At 47.5% G+C, this 17,321-nt stretch overlaps 1 protein-coding gene across 1 annotated transcript in view; it reads right to left on the bottom strand.

Moving 5' to 3' along the window:
• PTK7 (protein tyrosine kinase 7 (inactive)) overlaps positions 1 to 16,805 on the bottom strand; it is an 88,316-nt gene extending 71,511 nt beyond the window's left edge. The window contains exon 1 of the mRNA XM_054023002.1: positions 16,702 to 16,805. Coding sequence (XP_053878977.1) covers positions 16,702 to 16,741 — 40 coding nt within the window. The 5' untranslated portion in view covers positions 16,742 to 16,805. The remainder of the gene's footprint in view (positions 1 to 16,701) is intronic.
• Positions 16,806 to 17,321: the final 516 nt, after the last annotated feature.

Here is a 17,321-nt window from a genome sequence, read left to right as displayed (position 1 = left end):
GAGAACGATGCTTCAGGCCACAGGCGCTCCCTGGATACAGCCTGGTTAATTCCACGCAAAGCTGCATTTTTCATTTGAGAAAATTGCAAAACTACTTGGGTTTGGGGGAAGAGGGGCTTGCCATCAGTGGCTGTGACACAAAAGCTTTTTCTATTATTTCAGGCCTTCCACATTTTGAGGGACATAACAGTTCTCGTGGTGCCTGATTGGCAAAGAGAGAGGTTATTCCAAGCTGCTGGTGGGAAACCTGCAGTTTATGCAAGCAAACGATTCAAACAAAGTGACTAAGCAGCATATCGATGAGTGGAGTGGGCTTGTCAGCTACCAAGGAAAATATGCCCTGAAATGTGACTACCTATCTAGAGCAGTGGTTTTCAACCTGTGGTTTGCAGACCCTGGGGGTTCACAAAAGGTTGTCGTTACCATAGAACAGTGGTTTTCCACCTATGGTCCGTGAACCCCCAGGGGTCCCCAGACTTTGGAAATTTTCAATAAAGGGGTCCACACTGCCAAATTTTTAAAGGGTCCACACATGAAAAAAAGATTGAAAACAACTGATATAGAGTTCCTGCTTCAGGAAAAGTTTGCAGAGCTCAGCATCCAGGATTGGGCCAGAATTCATGAGGGAATCAATGGGATGCTGCTGCGTTAGTTTCCACATGGCTTACCCGGTTATGGCTGCATGCAAATACACAGAACTCCTCCCCACCCATGGCCCGATTCTGGGCAAAACTACAAACCCCAGTCATCTTTGGGACAAGTGATTCTGTCCCCTGCGGACTGCATGGACTACCTTGAACTGAAATGGACTAGATTTGTAAATGGAACAGATTACCACCCCCCCCAGTCACTGTTTCCAGGTGGCTCAGTAGACCACCGACTGGTTACAGAGCAGCATACCTATAAGCATGGCAATGTGTGGTTATTCTTAAGAAACAGGAATGGCCCTAGCAAAAATCTGCATCTTTCCAGTAAAAGTTCACTGCAACGGTGTTCCTCATTGTTGGCATGTCTCAGTTGCCATTTAGAATTCCGCATGGTGGTGGGGGAGGTGGAGGGAGGACGCCAAGGTATTGGCATACAATCCCCCATTAGCGGATAGACATTGCTAACCGGGGCTTCTCATAACTTCTGCATTGGCTCCTAGAGCGGAAATCCCTCCCATTCCTAGATTAATAAGCCAGAAACTTACCAGGCTCAGGGGCGACTTCTGTCCCTTCTGTGTCTGCTGCCTGCTCCACTACCGGCTGTTCCTGGGAGGGGCATCAAACAGCTCCTCCGAGCATGGACCCGTGGTCCAGAGCCTGCTCTGGGGCTGCTTTCAGTAACAGCAGATTTTGTTGTCCCCACGTGGTGCCTGCTGCTGGCTCCCATCAGTCCCCATGCTGGATTCTGGGATCAGCAGGACACTGTCCCAGCTGAGCAGGTAGGTCATCATGCACCACCATTGGCTCGCTGTTAGGTTTAGTGCCCAGCACCCAAACCCCTCATCAAATGGGCACGATGTCGGCACGTTGCCCACGGTGTGGTTCTGGTCCCTGGTTTTCCAGGGCTCACAATTCAGCTGCTTATCCCACTGTCCAGACTGGTCACCGGCCCAGTACCTTTGCAGCACTGCCAGCTGCTTAGCTATTTGCTGGTTTGTATGATTATTCCTGTTACTCTGACTGAAGTCTGCCGTTTTGCTGGCCTCCTGCCAGAAACGTACCGAACTCTGGCTGTGCTCCCCTGACCACGCAGCAGCACGATTTGTAAAAGGCTTGCTCTGTTCAGTCACCATCGCAAACACAGAAGGCTCTGGTGGCGCATTTGCAGCTTGGTGGTCAGAAGCCAATGGAAGGGCTGCCTCCATTTTCAATAGAGTAGATGCGAAGTTCTTGGGCTAGAAAAGACAAAGGACGTTGGCCCATAGGATTGTGAGATTGTGTCCACACTGCAAAGCAACAGGGCTCGAACCCTGGATCAGCGCGATTTCAGGGTCGATGGAAGGGGGGCTAGGCTTGAGCCTGGGCTTACACTGCAGTGTAGACATACACTAAGGGACTTGCCCACACACACAGTGTGGAGCAGGGACTTGAACCTGGTCTTCTGAGTGCCAAGCTAATGCCATAACCACTGGGCCACCGTTCCCCTGGAGCACAGAGAATGATACCACACATTTCAGCAGACTGTGCCCATTCCACTTCTGGGTCCTTGAGTGACTCAAGATTCCTGCTGCAAGGCAGGGCTCCCCTGGGCCTCCTCCACACAGATGGAGATTAGTTTGGAACTGGCATTAGCAGCTAGCTGAGCTCTGTGATAGCGCACGAGGGGTGGGGGGAGTCCGAGCCCCTCTTCCAGCAGTTCCTCTGGCCTCCTGGCGTGAGAAATTCAGCAAGCCCGAGAGCAGTGCCAGGAACCCTGGGATACCTACCCATCCAGCCATGTTCTACAAGCAGCGCAGGGGCTCAAATGCAAAGCAGACCCCACGAATGAGGCACAAGGCATACAATCAAAGACATGTCAGATTAACTCTAGCAACGCACGTCATGCCAGTGAAACTTGTGTGTGGAGATGGTGCGTAATACGGAACAAAGGAGGGAGTAGCCAATAGGCTTTTGTACAGAAACCTGGAGGTCAGAGTAGTGGCCACCAAAGCCTCCATCTCTGGGGTTGAGATCCACACACAGGCTAGGACAAAACACAGTTACCCTCCAAGTTAACCAGAAGCACCACCAATGGATCTAGCCTCTAGAACGGAGCAGCAAGCCGGGGAGAAGGAATGATTGTTTCTGATTCAGACCCTGCGGGGGACATGTTTTATGGCCTTTATTCAGACTTCTCCATGAAAAGCCCACTGGGCACTCTGCTCTGACACACTGGTGACCTGTGAGGTCCAAGGATGCACAACATGGTACTTTGTAGAGCCAGCGTACCGAGATCCGGATACGATATACCACCTGCACTCCGAGACCCAGTCTTCCCCTTCTACCTGCCTGCTTTGATAAGTGAAGGAGAAGTTCTATTCACCTGAAGAAATACCCCAGAGATCTAGATGTTACATATACTCTGCTTTATCCCAGCAAGGATCAGGCTGGGCTGAGCTGACAGACACATGCAAAACGTGCCAGAAGGCTTCACACCCAAGCTGCACAAGATCTAGGAGGAAGACATGACTCCACATTGGGGTGTATTCCTAGAAAGCTGCAACATGCAGTGTCCTGAATTGGCTCTTAGTTGTTTACAACTAGGCCAATCTGATGGACAGGTTTACATATTTTTTAGTCTGTGTTTTCAAAAATTGACTGAAAATGCAAAACAATTTAAGGCTAGAAAGAGGTTGAGTGAGATGCAACAGTATGGAAGTTGTTCATTTGCTGTAAAATCCCTGAAAAAAATAACATAATTCCCAACTTCAGACATGCTTCCCCCCATTGTACCTTCAATGCACGTCCCAGCATGTTACTTCAATTCAGGGGGTTGTGTTTAACCCTAAAAATAAAAGAGCCCTTATTTACAGGAGGAAGAAATTCACATGCCTGCCCCAACATCCATTCTTCAGATAGGTTTCTATGAATAATCAGGTTCTGATTCTTCCTCATCATGGCAAAGCTAGGTATTCAGCTTTGACGAGGGATTTAATGCTGCTCGGTTTAATTCCTTGTTTGTATAATCCACAGCTCAGCTCTTGGATGGTGGTCAGTTCAGTGCTGCTGCAAAGCCAGAAGAGGGGTCTCATCAGTTCAGAGCAGCCCACAGGAGTATGGGGTTGGTTTATTTTTTGATTTCACAGCAGCCAAGTTGTGAACAAAATAGCTATTCAGAGCCCAGAGGGATTTTTGCTCAGCTTAACCATTTAAATGGTTGGTACAACGTCTGTACCATTCACAGAGATGGGTCCTCAATCTAGCAGAGAAAGGTAAAATCCAATGGCTGGAAGTTGAAACTAGACAAACAGACTGTAAATAAGGTGTACATTTTTAACAGTGAGAGTCATTAACCATTGGAACAATTTACCAAGGATCGTGGTGGAGTCTCCATCCTGATGGCTTTAAAATCAATATTGGACGTTTTTCTAAAAGATCTGCTCAAGGAATTAATTCAGGGCCGTTCTCTGGCCTGTTTTATACAGAAGGTCAGACTACAGGATTTCAATGACCCGGGAATCTGTGAACAAGAAAAGTCCTGTAAAACAGAGAGTAGGTTAGAACAAGGAAAGGCCTGGTTTCAGCTAAGCAGTATCAAGACATTACATTTAGGAGAAAACTCTCCTTAACAAACCATGATCCTCATAAGTGGGATGAATCACCTAGAGGGCACCATCACCACCAAACAGACAATTCACCACATGGGTAAGAGCTAGCAATTTCAGCTGCATATTTCAATATTGGTCAGCTCAGATGCAAAAGATGTGCCCCCATGACAGCAGGGCCTCAAGTCATGGGCTGGTACTGGGCCAATTTCAAGGATGGAGAGCAAGGCCTGGGTAAGAGCAGGACTTGCACACTGATGCAAACTGGAAAACGTACAGAAGAAATTGACTTGGCCCATAATTCCTTTGCTAGTAATTCATATCTGGAATGCCAGAGTCGACCATCGTAGGAAAGACTACAAGATCTAACCAAAGAGGATGGACTGGCGGATCAGATACAAGTTGCTTCAGTAACTAAAAGAGGGCAGGTGAGAAGAGGAAGGTGAAATGATCTGTGTAAACTGGATCGATCCAACACTTCCTCCAAAACGACCGAGCACGCTCAATTGCTGTTGGGTGACAGCTCTTCAGTCAGGAAAGGAACAATGGAGAAACCCTCCCTCGGGGATCTAGGAGACTGAACATCACCAAATAAATTCTATATTTAAGGTCAGCCTTCCTATTAAAGCGGTCAGACAAAGTTAAAGTTTGGATCTACATTTACAATGGCTTCAAGTGTGCATATGGGACAACCTCACAAATACTGCAGTTAGTGAGCCGGCAGCACACAGACGAATACAAAGAATACATTTAGAACAGAACTTTAGCAGAGCAATACAAACATCAATAATTGTCTCTTTTGGCCTAAAATGAGAAAAAAAAGCCCAGCCACGAAATGCAGCGTGGCTGTGCTTACGGCAGAACAAAATTTATGAGCAAGTTGATGAAATACAGAGGACTGTTTACAAGAGATTTTGCAAGTTTTTCAGGGAACAGACACCACAGCTTTTGTAAAGGAAAATCATGCCTCACTAATCTACTAGAATTGTTTGTGGATGATCAACAAATATGTGGACAAGGATATCTCATCAATATAGTGTACTTGGACTTTCAAAAAGCCTTTGACAAAGTCCCTCACCAAATGCTCTTCAGCAAAGTAAGCTGTCATGGGATAAAGGGCAGGTCCTCTCATAGATCAGTAACTGGTTAAAAGAAACGAAACAAAGGGAAGGAAAAAATTATTAGTTTTCAGACTGGATAAAGGTAAATAGCAAGGTCCCCAAGGGATCAGTATGGGGACTGGTGCCGTTCAACATATTCCTAAATAATCTGGAAAAAGGGGTAACCAGTGGAGGTGGCAAAATTTGCAGACGATACAAAATTACTCAAGATAGTTAAATCCAAAGCAGACTGGAGAGTTACAAAGGGATCTCACACCACTAAACGATGGAGCAAAAAAATGGCAAATGAAATTCAATGTTGATAAATGCAAAATAATGCACATTGGAAAACATAATCCCAACGATACATACAAAACGATGGGGTCTAAATTAGCTGTTACCACTCAAGAAAGATCTTGAAGTTATCATGGATAGTTCTCTGAAAACACCTGCTAAATAGGTAGTGGCAGTCAAAACAGCTAACAATGTTAGAAACCATTAGAAAAGGGATAGATAAGACAGAAAATATCATAATGCTACTATAAAAATCCATGGTACGCCCACACCTTGAATATTGCCTGCAGTTCTGGTTACCCAGTCTCAAAAAAGATATTAGAACGGCAAAAGGTACAACGGCAACAAAAATGATTAGGGGTATTGAGCAGCTTCTATATGAAGAGAGATTAAAAAGACTGGAATTGTACAGCTTGGAAGAGAGACGACTAAGGGGGGGATATGACAGAGGTGTATAAAATCATGAATAATTTGGAGAAAGTAACCAGGAAAGTGTTATTTACTCCTTCACATAACACATGAACCAGAGGTCACCCAATGAAATTAATAGGCAGCAAGTTTAAAATCAAACAAAAGGAAGCATTCCTGCACACAATGCAGTGTCAACCCGTGGAACTCCTTGCCAGGAAAGCTCCAACTCATGTTGGAAAGCCAAAAGTATAACTGGGTTCAAAAAACAATTCGATAAGTTCATGGAGGATAGCCACTGATGGACCTTATTAGCCAAGATTGTCAGGCATGCAACCTCATGCTCGGGGTGTCCCTAAGCCCCTGACTGCCAGAAGCAGGGACTGGATGACAGGGGATGGATCACACAATAATTCTGTTCATTCCCTGTGAAGCATCTGGCACTGGTCACTGTCAGAAGACAGGATACTGGGCTAGCTGGACCATTGGTCTGACCCAGCACGGCCGTTATGTTCTTCAACATATACCTCGGAGAATGAAGAGCTACCAGTCAGAGCTTTGTCAAGTTGTGAGCACTAAAACCAGATTCCCAGGATGCTGTGAGCCAGTCAGAAATTCCAGTGCTAATTAGTTAAACAAAAGCTGCATTTGGTGCACGCTGCCTCCAAATTGCACGTTATTTCCAGTCCAATAGCAGCGCCCAATCACAGCTCCTTACACATGAAGAGTAAAGCTGGAGTGCTGAATACCATTCCATCAGACATACAATGTTACTCCCCTCCGACATGTTTAGATTTATGCAAACACCGAGCTCTGTAGCATAAACAGACTAGGACCACTGTATATCAATGTATTTCCTCTTCAAGGAACAGACGAGAAGTGCCACAGAGGCATATTTCCCAAAGGCAGTATTTAAAGGAGTTGATTCTCTTGCAACAAAAATCCAGAGCTGTTTGAGAGGGTAACAAAACACTTAGGCACACAAGTACATGCACAGGAGCCTTGTGAAGCAGGCCTGAAAGGCTCGCCCAACCCAAGAACTACTGGGAGGTAGGGCAGATTCCCACTGCGTCCTGGCAGAGGGAAAGAAGGGTGCCTGGAATCATACACCTGCAGGGAGGGAAGAGCTGGGCGTAAGAAGCGTTCCACGCTCCTATTCATTAGGTAGCTCCTTTATCCAGGTCCTGCCCAGAGAGGCACTTACCAGTCAGGTGATTGGTACAGTTTAGCTCTTGATATGGCAAGGGGGGAGAGAACGGAACAGGAAAGGGAGGCTCCATTGGCCCGAAGAAGAGAGCAGCAGCAAGAGAAGAGATGCCCAGCCAAAGGGGAGAGGGGAACACTGAGGGGGCACTGCAAGCATCCTCCAGGGAAGGACACAAAACCTGCTTTTGACTCCTAACACTGGAGGTCTCACAGCACTGTGAATTGCAGAGGCTTTTTATAATGTGTTACTGAGCTTCTCGGTTTCGCTGCATTTCTCTGGGCAGCCTCCCCCAGGTGTTGGCAGGGTGTTGGGGGATGGCAGACAGCTGTAAATGGAGTTGGGGGTGGAACTGCTGTTCACTGGCCAATGCTAACAGCTAGCTAGGCATCGTCCATTCCAGGAAAGAAAGCCGTCTGTCCATGCCCTCGCCACGCTCATCCCATGGAGCTTTCACTGGGAGAGAGACAAGCCATAGAGCAGACACACAAACCCAAATCAACAGGAGGCCAGGAGAACTGCAGCACATAGGCCAAGCTCACTCGCCAAGTCCCTGCTGAAGTGCTCATCTGCAGTGATGGCTACAAAAAAGTCATTTTACTACTTGTAACTTGGGTCTTATTTTTAATATTTGAACCCCACATGTCTTGAGCTGAATGACTGCATGGTTGTCATGCTGGGACCTTGTCCTTACTCCCCACACATCCTCCTTACGGTTTGCCACGCGATGCACCAGGGCCGAGTTCAGACTGGGAGCCCCATAGAAAAGGTACCCTCGTCTAAGTCTCTGAATCACCTAACGGTAAGTCTACACTGCAGAAAAAACCCTGAGGCGACAATCCCAGAGCCCAGATCAACTGACTTGGGCTCATGCTAAGGGGCTAAAAATTGCAGTGTAGATGTTCGGGCTGGGGCAGGGCTCTGAAATCCAGTGGAAGGGGGGCACAGAGCCCAGGCTCCAGCCCAAGTGGGAACATCTGTACTGCAACTTTTAGCCCCATAGAGCAAGCCTGAGACAGCTGACCTGGGCTCTGAGACTCGCTGTCACAAGGTGGCTTTTTGGCTTTGTTTGCCCTGTAGACATACACTTTTGGCTGTTGAAATAACACAGGGTAGAACTTAAGTTTCAGTGGGATTATGTTTTTGTTTTTTTACCCAAAATGTTTATCTGTGGTGGGTTTTCCCTGAATGGCTTCACTGGAGAAGCAAATTTCAATAAGGGGGGATTCACGGATCTGAGAGCCACATGGCATGTCCAGGGGCTAGAGAATCTGAGCTTTTACTTCAAAGGGTCAGCGTCTATGCCTCCCGGTTGCAAGGAAAGCCTTCAAAATGGGAGCTCAGAGTGCCGCACATCAGCGTTGATTTCCCAGATCTACGGACAGGCTGAAATACTGGCTCACAGAGGGGCAACAATCTCTCCATCCCCCATCACCAGTGTCTGCACATCTCAACCTTTAATGCATTTACCCTCCACAACCTCTGAGGGCGGTGCCATTGTCCCCATCTCTCAAACAGGGACCAAGGCACAGAGATTTGTCCAAGATCCCACAGGCAGCCAGCTGTGGACCAGGAAACCGAACTCAGGTCTCCCCACACCCTGGCCAGCACCCCATCCTTCTTCTCTAAGGCAAGAACTCCTTCCACCCCATTCATCTCACTAAGGTGAGACCTCTAAAGCACTGAGTATCCAAGCAGATGAAAACAGGAAGGGAGCGGGAGGAAAACGAACAGGGATAGAAGTTGGGAGGAGCCGTGAGGAAGAAAATCAGAAGATGCAGAGTGCAGGAAAGAGGAGACAAAGGACAAGCAAAGGGCAGACGAACAGTGATGCTGGCAAGAATTCTTCCTACTAAGCGCTGCCAAGTTAGACAATCAGGTGCTGAATAAATGATGGTAACTAAGATGCAGTCAATATGTAAGGACCACATTCTATCCTTGAGGTTTGGGCAAACTTCCCACTGACATCACAGTGGGGGGGGGGAATCTGTGACAGACGGAGGGTCATCCACAGGCCTAAGTGTATACTACAGTCCACGGGATTACGGAGGCGCTGGTCCCAACTCCACACTTAAAGTTGTGTTACTTAGAGTTCAATTTAACAGCAACTTTCAATGAGATTTTAATTGAAAAGTTTTTTAATGGCACAAGCCAAATCACACAAAATAAACACTGAGCATTATTTGAAGCGTTCATGATGGTTTGATGAGACCTACAGTATCACTTATACATCAAGAACATGTACAGAACATTTTGCAACTTTTTAGACATAGCGGCAAAGCAAACCAGCAGAATCGGATGACAAGCAGCACAAACACCATCAAACCAGGCATTCAAATCTCACCTCTTCTGTTTAAATTCCCAAGCAATTTACTATGGCCACACCAGAAATGCTGCTGACACCACTTTAAAAAGAAGCTAGCAGTGAGCTTATGCAAGATCACTTCAGGCCCACAACCCAGGTTTCTAACATAGAACCATACAAAGGCAGGGCTGGAAGAGATCAAGACATCATCTAAACAAGACCCTGTGCGCTGAGGCAGAACCAAGTAAACCTAGACCACCCTTGACAGTGTTTGGTCCAACCTGTTCTTAAACATCTCCAATGATGGGAATTCCACGGTCTCTGTAGTAACCTGTTCCAGTGCCTAACCATCCTTAGAGTTAGAAAGTTTTTCCTAACATGACAAATTCCAGTCATATCCACTGTATCAAATGCCTTTCCAAGTGACTAAACCCGTTTGGATTATCCCATCCCTAGCTACTACTACCCACAGCCCTCTCTCATCACCAGGGACAGGGTTCAGGATTCATGATCACAATTGTTTCACTGCTGACTAATACATAGCGTGTTACACTCAAGGGTTGTGGGTGTTAAGTCAGTACCTGTGTGGTGAGCCCCTCTGTCACCAATCCACAGAGGAGAGTCCGACAGCTCTTAACTTGAGAGCCTGGCTTTTCAGCAGAAGCTGTAAAGACTCACATAAAACCTTAACAGTGACCTCAACAGCAGGGCTGGCTCCAGGCACCAGCCCAGTAAGCAGGTGCTTGGGGCGGCCAAGGGGAAGGGGCGGCACGTTGGGCTCTTTGGCGGCAGGTCCCTCGGTCCCTCTTGGAGGGAAGGACCTGCCGCCAAAGAAGAAAGCGGCGCGGTGGAGCTCCCGCCGATCGCGACTTTTTTTTTTCCCCTCCCCAGCCGCTTGGGGCGGCAAAAACCCTGGAGCTGGCCCTGCTCAGCAGCATTAAGGCAGAATAACTTTCCAAATGCACATGATACATGACAGTCAGACGCGCTGATCTGTTTAGATCTGTTAATGCCTTGCTGGACAGGACACGTTTGATAAAGCTGGGCACATATTGCTTTTGGGTATCTTTGGGAGATGGAAATGAAAGCCTTCTGGAGCACTGGAGTGTGTTATTGACAGCGCTGTAGGTGATGTGAAGGCGGCAAGGAATGCACAAGTCTTCCCCCTTGTTATTTCCAGGCTGTTAAGGGCTTGGGTAGATGGACCTTAACTGCCCCAACCTGTACTGCCACTAAGTAGTTTTTAATTGCTAATCAAAACTAGAATCTGACGCTCTCCACACACTCAGCTAAGATTTATCAGAGCCTACTGAAGCTCCTTCCCTTCGTGACATCACATGTACTCCCTCCCCAGCCTAAGCAGGACATCAAGTCAGGGGCTGGTCCTGGGCCAATTTCAAGGACGGAGAGCTAGGCCTTGTCTATCAAGGGATGTGCTCCCATGACAGCCACCAGCACAGCTGCCCCAGTTCACTCCCCTAGTGTGCCCGGATAAAGTCACAATCTGCACCACGGTGCTCACCTTGCTTGAAAACAGAGTAAACTCTAGCTTAGCCTTCACGACGAGTTAAGGGCTTGCCATGGGAACCACTTGGTGAAATTCTACGGCCTATATTTCACACGAGGTCAGACTAGATGGTCCCCACAGTCCCTTCTGGCCTTAAAGATGGATGAAAACAAGTAAATAACATGCAAAAAAAAAAAATACCCTATAGTAATAGAATGCTAAACATGCAGGTAAGTCACAAAAAAAGCCAGTAAACGCAAGAGTTAAGAGTCCCGGCAATAACCCTAACTTGGTCCCACTACAAAGCTGCAATTTCTATCACTATGTTTCTTGTTAAATATATAAATACATTCGTATTTATGCTATGGAGCTCATACCAGAACACACACCAGATGTCTTATGGAATCAAGGTAATGCAGCTGTTGCCTTAACTGCCATATTTCCTGTCTGATTTTAACTGCATTATCTTATCACTGCATGAATACTATTTTTGCATTATAAACGTGTGCCTTGCATTTCACGAATAAATCAAACTCTCCAGCAACATGAAGACTTTGCTTTCTGAGGCCCCAGGGATGAAGTAACTTTTATTCCTGAAGCACACACAGAGAGGTCTCTGCAAAGCATAAGGCTTGGGGACAGCACAAGGAGGATTGTGTTAATCAGTGATTTAGGCACCTGCCTACCATGCATCCTTAGTAATTCTTTTCAATTCCTCCTGCTAAACTTGATAAAGCAATACAAATTTGAGCCGTGAAGTGCCAGCTTCAGAGGGAGCGCTTCAGTGTGTAACTGTGGCAGACGGTGTCATGTCACCCTTTTTACTACATGTACAGTGCCCACAAGTGTGATGGGTGCTTTACAGCCCCGACCTTGCCAGACAACAAAGGGATCACCACACAAAGAATGCAATTTGCACTAACAAGCAGGAACTATACTCCAGTCTCAACCCAGTGCAAGTTCCTGCAGGGAGAATGGCTGCTTTTACAACTTAACAGCTCCTTTAGTTCAAAAGCCCCTGCTATTCCACCCACAATGCTCAAGTTGCTGCATTGTAAGGTAACTAATCAGACCAGCTGAATCTTCACTGCACTCTTGTAGCAGTTATCCCGTTGCATGCGTGGCTTCTTGCCACTCTTTCCTGTTTGAAGAAAGAGTATAGTACTTAAATATTTCAGATGCTTAATACAGCCCCACACTGCATTAGCTACTTACTGGAAGAATGTAAATAGCAGCTTATAAAGTAACATTTAAAACCAGCAACAGGAGGTGGTTACCAAACTTTTCCGATTAAGCATTTAAAAGCACTGGCGGTTGCTGGAGTCCTGACATTTCCAAGGGCTCCAGTTGCTGGTCTCTCCGCTCACATCTGGTTGCTCCCATTTTTACAGAATGGATTGTTCATCAGATCTTAATTACCAATTAATTTTGGGGGAAAAGGCACTGTCAAATCAGAGCAGGGCCCATCTGCCCTGCCTCCAACAGTAGTCTTTACCTGATGTTTTAGTTAGACCAGGGGTAGGCAACCTATGGCACGGGTGCCGAAGGCGGCACGCAAGCTGATTTTCAGTGGCACTCACACTGCCCGGGTCCTGGCCACCAGTCCGGGGGGGGGGGGGGGGGGCGGCTCTGCATTTTAATTTAATTTTAAATGAAGCTTCTTAAACATTTTAAAAACCTTATTTACTTTACATACAACAATAGTTTAGTTATATATTCTAGACTTATAGAAAGAGACCTAAAAACGTTAAAATGCATTAATGGCACGCAAAACCTTAAATTAGAGTGAATAAATGAAGACTCGGCACACCACTTCTGAAAGGTTGCTGACCCCTGAGTTAGAGGAAGGTACAAGAACACTCTCCAACTGGGTAACTGTGGAATAACCTGTCCACAGAGGAAGTTTCTTCTTACCCCTATGAGTTAGAACCTAGCTTATGCTATGAAGCAGGAGGGACTATATATTAGTTAACTAATATAACTAGATATTGTCCTCCATATGAACATAATCCTCTTCTGAATCCTAAATTTGTTTCTTCAAGTTTTAAGTTTTTAAAAAAACATAAGAAGTTTCATACAAAAAATGTTAACACATTAAGTTTGCAGAATCAAAAGCTGGAAACAGCCAGAATTAAGGTTGCCAACATATACTGCCTTGTGCGTATGTATTATGATACAGTCTTCAATGGCATGGTCACATGCCAAATGCTTCATTCCATACACCGGATGGATGGTGCTGATTTAATTGGCCCCATACCTTATTTGATAAGAACAGATTTTAAAAAATGATTAAAGCTAATGTTACAAAAAGTATAGAATACATAGTTTAGGGAAAGAGTGTCTGTACATCTGGGGATAGTGCTTAGATTATCCATAAATACCAAGTTAGTTTTGAAAAGTCATATGATACATAGAGTCCATTATCAGCAATAACCCACATTTAGGTGACTAGATTTAACAATACAGTTCAGATATTAGAATCTGAATACTTGGGTACATCATTCATGAAAAGTTGTAGAAAGTGGCGGTGAAAAGCAAAATATATCAATGAGTGGAGATTGTCCCTCAGTAATTGAGAATTAGGTAGGTTGTCCATTTAGAAAATACAATCCAGGAGGGAACTATTTCAGTTACTTTCCTGACTGCGCTTCTCATTACACACTATTCAAACCTGCTCTGAATACAGTTTCCTCAATGGCTTTTCTATGGTGCTCATCACTACAGTGTCTGAGTGCTTGACAAACAATCTTCACAACACCCCTGTGAGAGGAGATATAATTATCCCCATTATACAGGTGGGGAACTGAGGCACAGAGAGATTAAGGTCCTAAGTATCCACTAACATGGGTGCCCAATTTGACACACCTAGGCACTGATTTTTCAGAGTAGCATTGTGTAGCACTTTATTTGTTCAGAACACAGCTCCCATTGCTTTCAGTTGGAAGTGTGAGCATTCAGCACTTCTGCAGATCAGACCCCAGGTGGCTCTGAAAATGAGGAATACTCAGTGGCCATCTGTGAAAGTTTTCATTTGTGACTTGCCCGATATCATATAGAAACTCTGTGGCAGAGGCAGAGATAGAATCCAGGGCAGCATTCAACTTGTCTTTAGCATGAGACTATTCCTACAGTTCCCCGATTCATTCACCACAGATCTTCCCAATTCTGCAACAAACGAAGCAGAGCTCCTAACAGGCAAGTTTCATGCACTACACAATGCACAACCCTAATTCATTCCCTGAGCAATCGGTCCTGTGGAAAAAAATAGTATGTGATCATGTAATTAAAGACGGAATCATAATGCATATGCACAAAGGGGCCAAGTTAAGACTCTCAGGCAACCTTAATTCTGGCATTTCCTAGCTTTTGCATGTTCACTTTACAACTTTCATATTCTTTTAACACTGGTGTTTTTATGCAATTCATGTATTTCTTACACACTGATCCTAGTACAGGCTTTTGGAGCACCACACTGGTAACCTTTTACTACAGTGAAAGTTGGCCATTTATTCCTCTGATTTCTCATCGCTGCTTTCTAATAGGACAGAACTTTGCCTCTCACCCTGGGACTACTTAATTTCCTTAATGGACTCTTGTGATTAACTCTGCCAAAGCCTCATTGGAAAGTACAAATAAGTTATATCATCGGTATTGGAAACATATCCCTCCAAAACTATATTCATTCTCTCTAATGCACATTTCACAGTGTGTTAAAATAAATAATTTGACAACTTAACTCACACATTAGAACGCTGTAGATATTAAAAAAACAAATGCTGTCTGAGTCATCCAAATAACATAAGCACGGAAGAGTCTGGAAATACTCTGCCAGGAACCCCACATGCTTTATAAAGTTAAGTATTTCCAGACTCATGCTTAGATATTTCCCCCCCCCCAATAACAGCCTTCTAATTTCCTCACTTTCAAAACTATGGTTGTGGTTATAACGAAGCGTCACAAGCAAAAAGCTTAGCCAGTGTGGAATTAAATTTGCTGGCAGTCAACACAGCCTTGTGCTCCTCAAGCCCTTCTAGAATATTAGAGCTTCCTTCCCAAAACTTCAAGGCTGGAAAACCAAGAAATGCTGAGTTAAGGTCCCCTTACAAGGAAAGGCAAACCAAACTTGTTAGAAAATGCAGAGCTTCGTGACACTTCCTACATATCACAATCACACCACCTTACCACTGCCCTCGGGGAAATGGCAACAGGACCTGGGAATATCCAGTACCTTACCCTCCCATTCTCTGTGCCCTCCCCAGTCCAACACAGCACTCCTATTCACATAGCCAACAGGCACAGCACCTCTGACCCAGGGAGTACTTGCTGCTGGTTTGCAGAGATCACACTTTACACAGAAGCTGAAGGAGGATAAGAGGCTGTCACTTCTCTTATGGACATGTCAGGGTAGGGATCCAAGGGGGCAAAATTCAAAAGGGGAGAGTTACCTGACCATAATACACATTTCAAACCCTAAAAACATGCTAGCTAAACCCAACTCCCTCTACTCTCACTTCAGGCCTTGCTAGTTTAGAACGAAGTTGCAAGATCTAAAAGATTTGTATGGAAGTTGTTACAGCTTGAAATAATGGTGTGCCGTAGAGGGTATTATTGTTTACAGGACATGCAGCCATCCTGCATCAAGCAGTAACACTGGGTGAAGTGGATAAAAAGCAAGTCTTTTTCACAAGTGACCACAAGGCTTCCTTTCCGTCTTTAGCCTAGTGCTATTAGGGACCATTCCATGCACAGGGGTTCTCACCGCTTTGCAGTCCCTGTGCTCAGCTGCCTGCAGGACTCCCCCCAACCAGAGGGAAATGAGCAGGCAGGAGGACATCACTTGGAAAGCTGGTACTGAAAAGGACTGGTGGAAAGCAACTGAACACGAGCTCCCAGAGCAATGTTGTGGCCAAAAGGGTTAAGGTGATCCTTGCATGTAGGAACTACCAGGGAACAAAGACCAGCATAGGGAGGTGTTACCTCTGCACATGGGGTAGGGAACACCCTGGCTGGAATACAGTGTCCGAAAGGATGCTGAACCATGGAAAAGACCCACGAGAATGATGCACAGCCCACAAAACGCACCCCACAACGAGAAACGTCCAGAGCGCCGGCAATTGCATTTACCACAAAGAAAGGTCAAAGGCGACTGGATCGCAGGCTAGGTGCCGACTTGATCGTTACAAGCTCTTTAGTCTACCAAGCAAACGCCCAACCAATGGCTGGGGACTGCAAGGGGGGCAGGTTACACCCCGTTCCCAGTTAGGAGGGAACAATACGGGCACCCGGCCAGGGGAACAGCTCCTAGGGCTGCGACGGGACTCGCTGGCGAAGTCCCCTGGCCCGGGAGGTCGGGCTGGAGGGTCTTTTCTGGCGCCGCTCCCCGAGTCTCTGGCCGGCTCCCAGGCAGCGCGCTCCGCAGGCGGGTCCGGGTCCCGGTCCCGGGCCGGGCTCGGTCTCCCCGAAGCCCGGGGGGGCTGGGGAAGAACGGGCCGCCCCTGTATGGTCCAGAGCCAGCCCAGGGGGCTCCGGTCCCCCGCTGCCCTCGGGCTCCCCCGCCACCGGGCCCCGCCCCGCCCCGCCGGCTCCAGCCCGTGTGAGCCGCGCCCCGGCCCGGGCTGAGGGGGGCGCTGGGCCCGGCCGCCCCGCACTCACCGAGCAGCAGCAGGAGCCAGACCCCCCGCGCCGCCTCCATCGCAGCCCGCTGGGTCCCCGCCGCCGCCGCGCTCACTCCATGCCGCCGCCGCCAGCTCCGCCCGCCGGCCCGGCCCCGCCCCCGCCCCGACACACACAGGAGGGGCTTCCGGCGGGGGGGGGGGGTCCGCACCGGAAACCGCCCTGATCACCGCCACGACCTCTGACCCCGGGGAGGCGCCGCGACCCCCTCTGGAACGCGGACCCCCTCCCCCACCGCCACCGCGGGGCCGTCACCTAGCAACTGATCTCCGGCCCGCCCCCGGCCCCGCCCCTTAGCGACAGACCCCACCCCCAACCCTGCCCCTTGGTTACTGGCCCCCGGCCCGGCTCCTCCCCTAGCAACTGATCCCGCCCCCCCAACCCCACCCCATAGCTACAGACTCCAGCCGGCCCCGCCCCTAGCATCTGACACCCCCCCCGCCCCGCCCCCTACTGACGTCACCCTGGCTCCTCCCCTAGCAACTGACACCCCTGGTCCTGCCTCTGGCCATTCCCCTTAGCAACACATTTCCCCGGGCCCCCCACTAGCAACTAACCCCTGCCCCCAACCCTGTCCCTTACCTATTGGCCCCCTCCCC

The sequence above is a fragment of the Malaclemys terrapin genome, chromosome 3 (genome assembly GCF_027887155.1).
Source record: "Malaclemys terrapin pileata isolate rMalTer1 chromosome 3, rMalTer1.hap1, whole genome shotgun sequence".
NCBI lineage: Eukaryota > Metazoa > Chordata > Testudines > Emydidae > Malaclemys > Malaclemys terrapin.
Note: the sequence above shows the minus strand (reverse complement) of the source record. Positions and strands in the feature narration are given on the sequence as shown.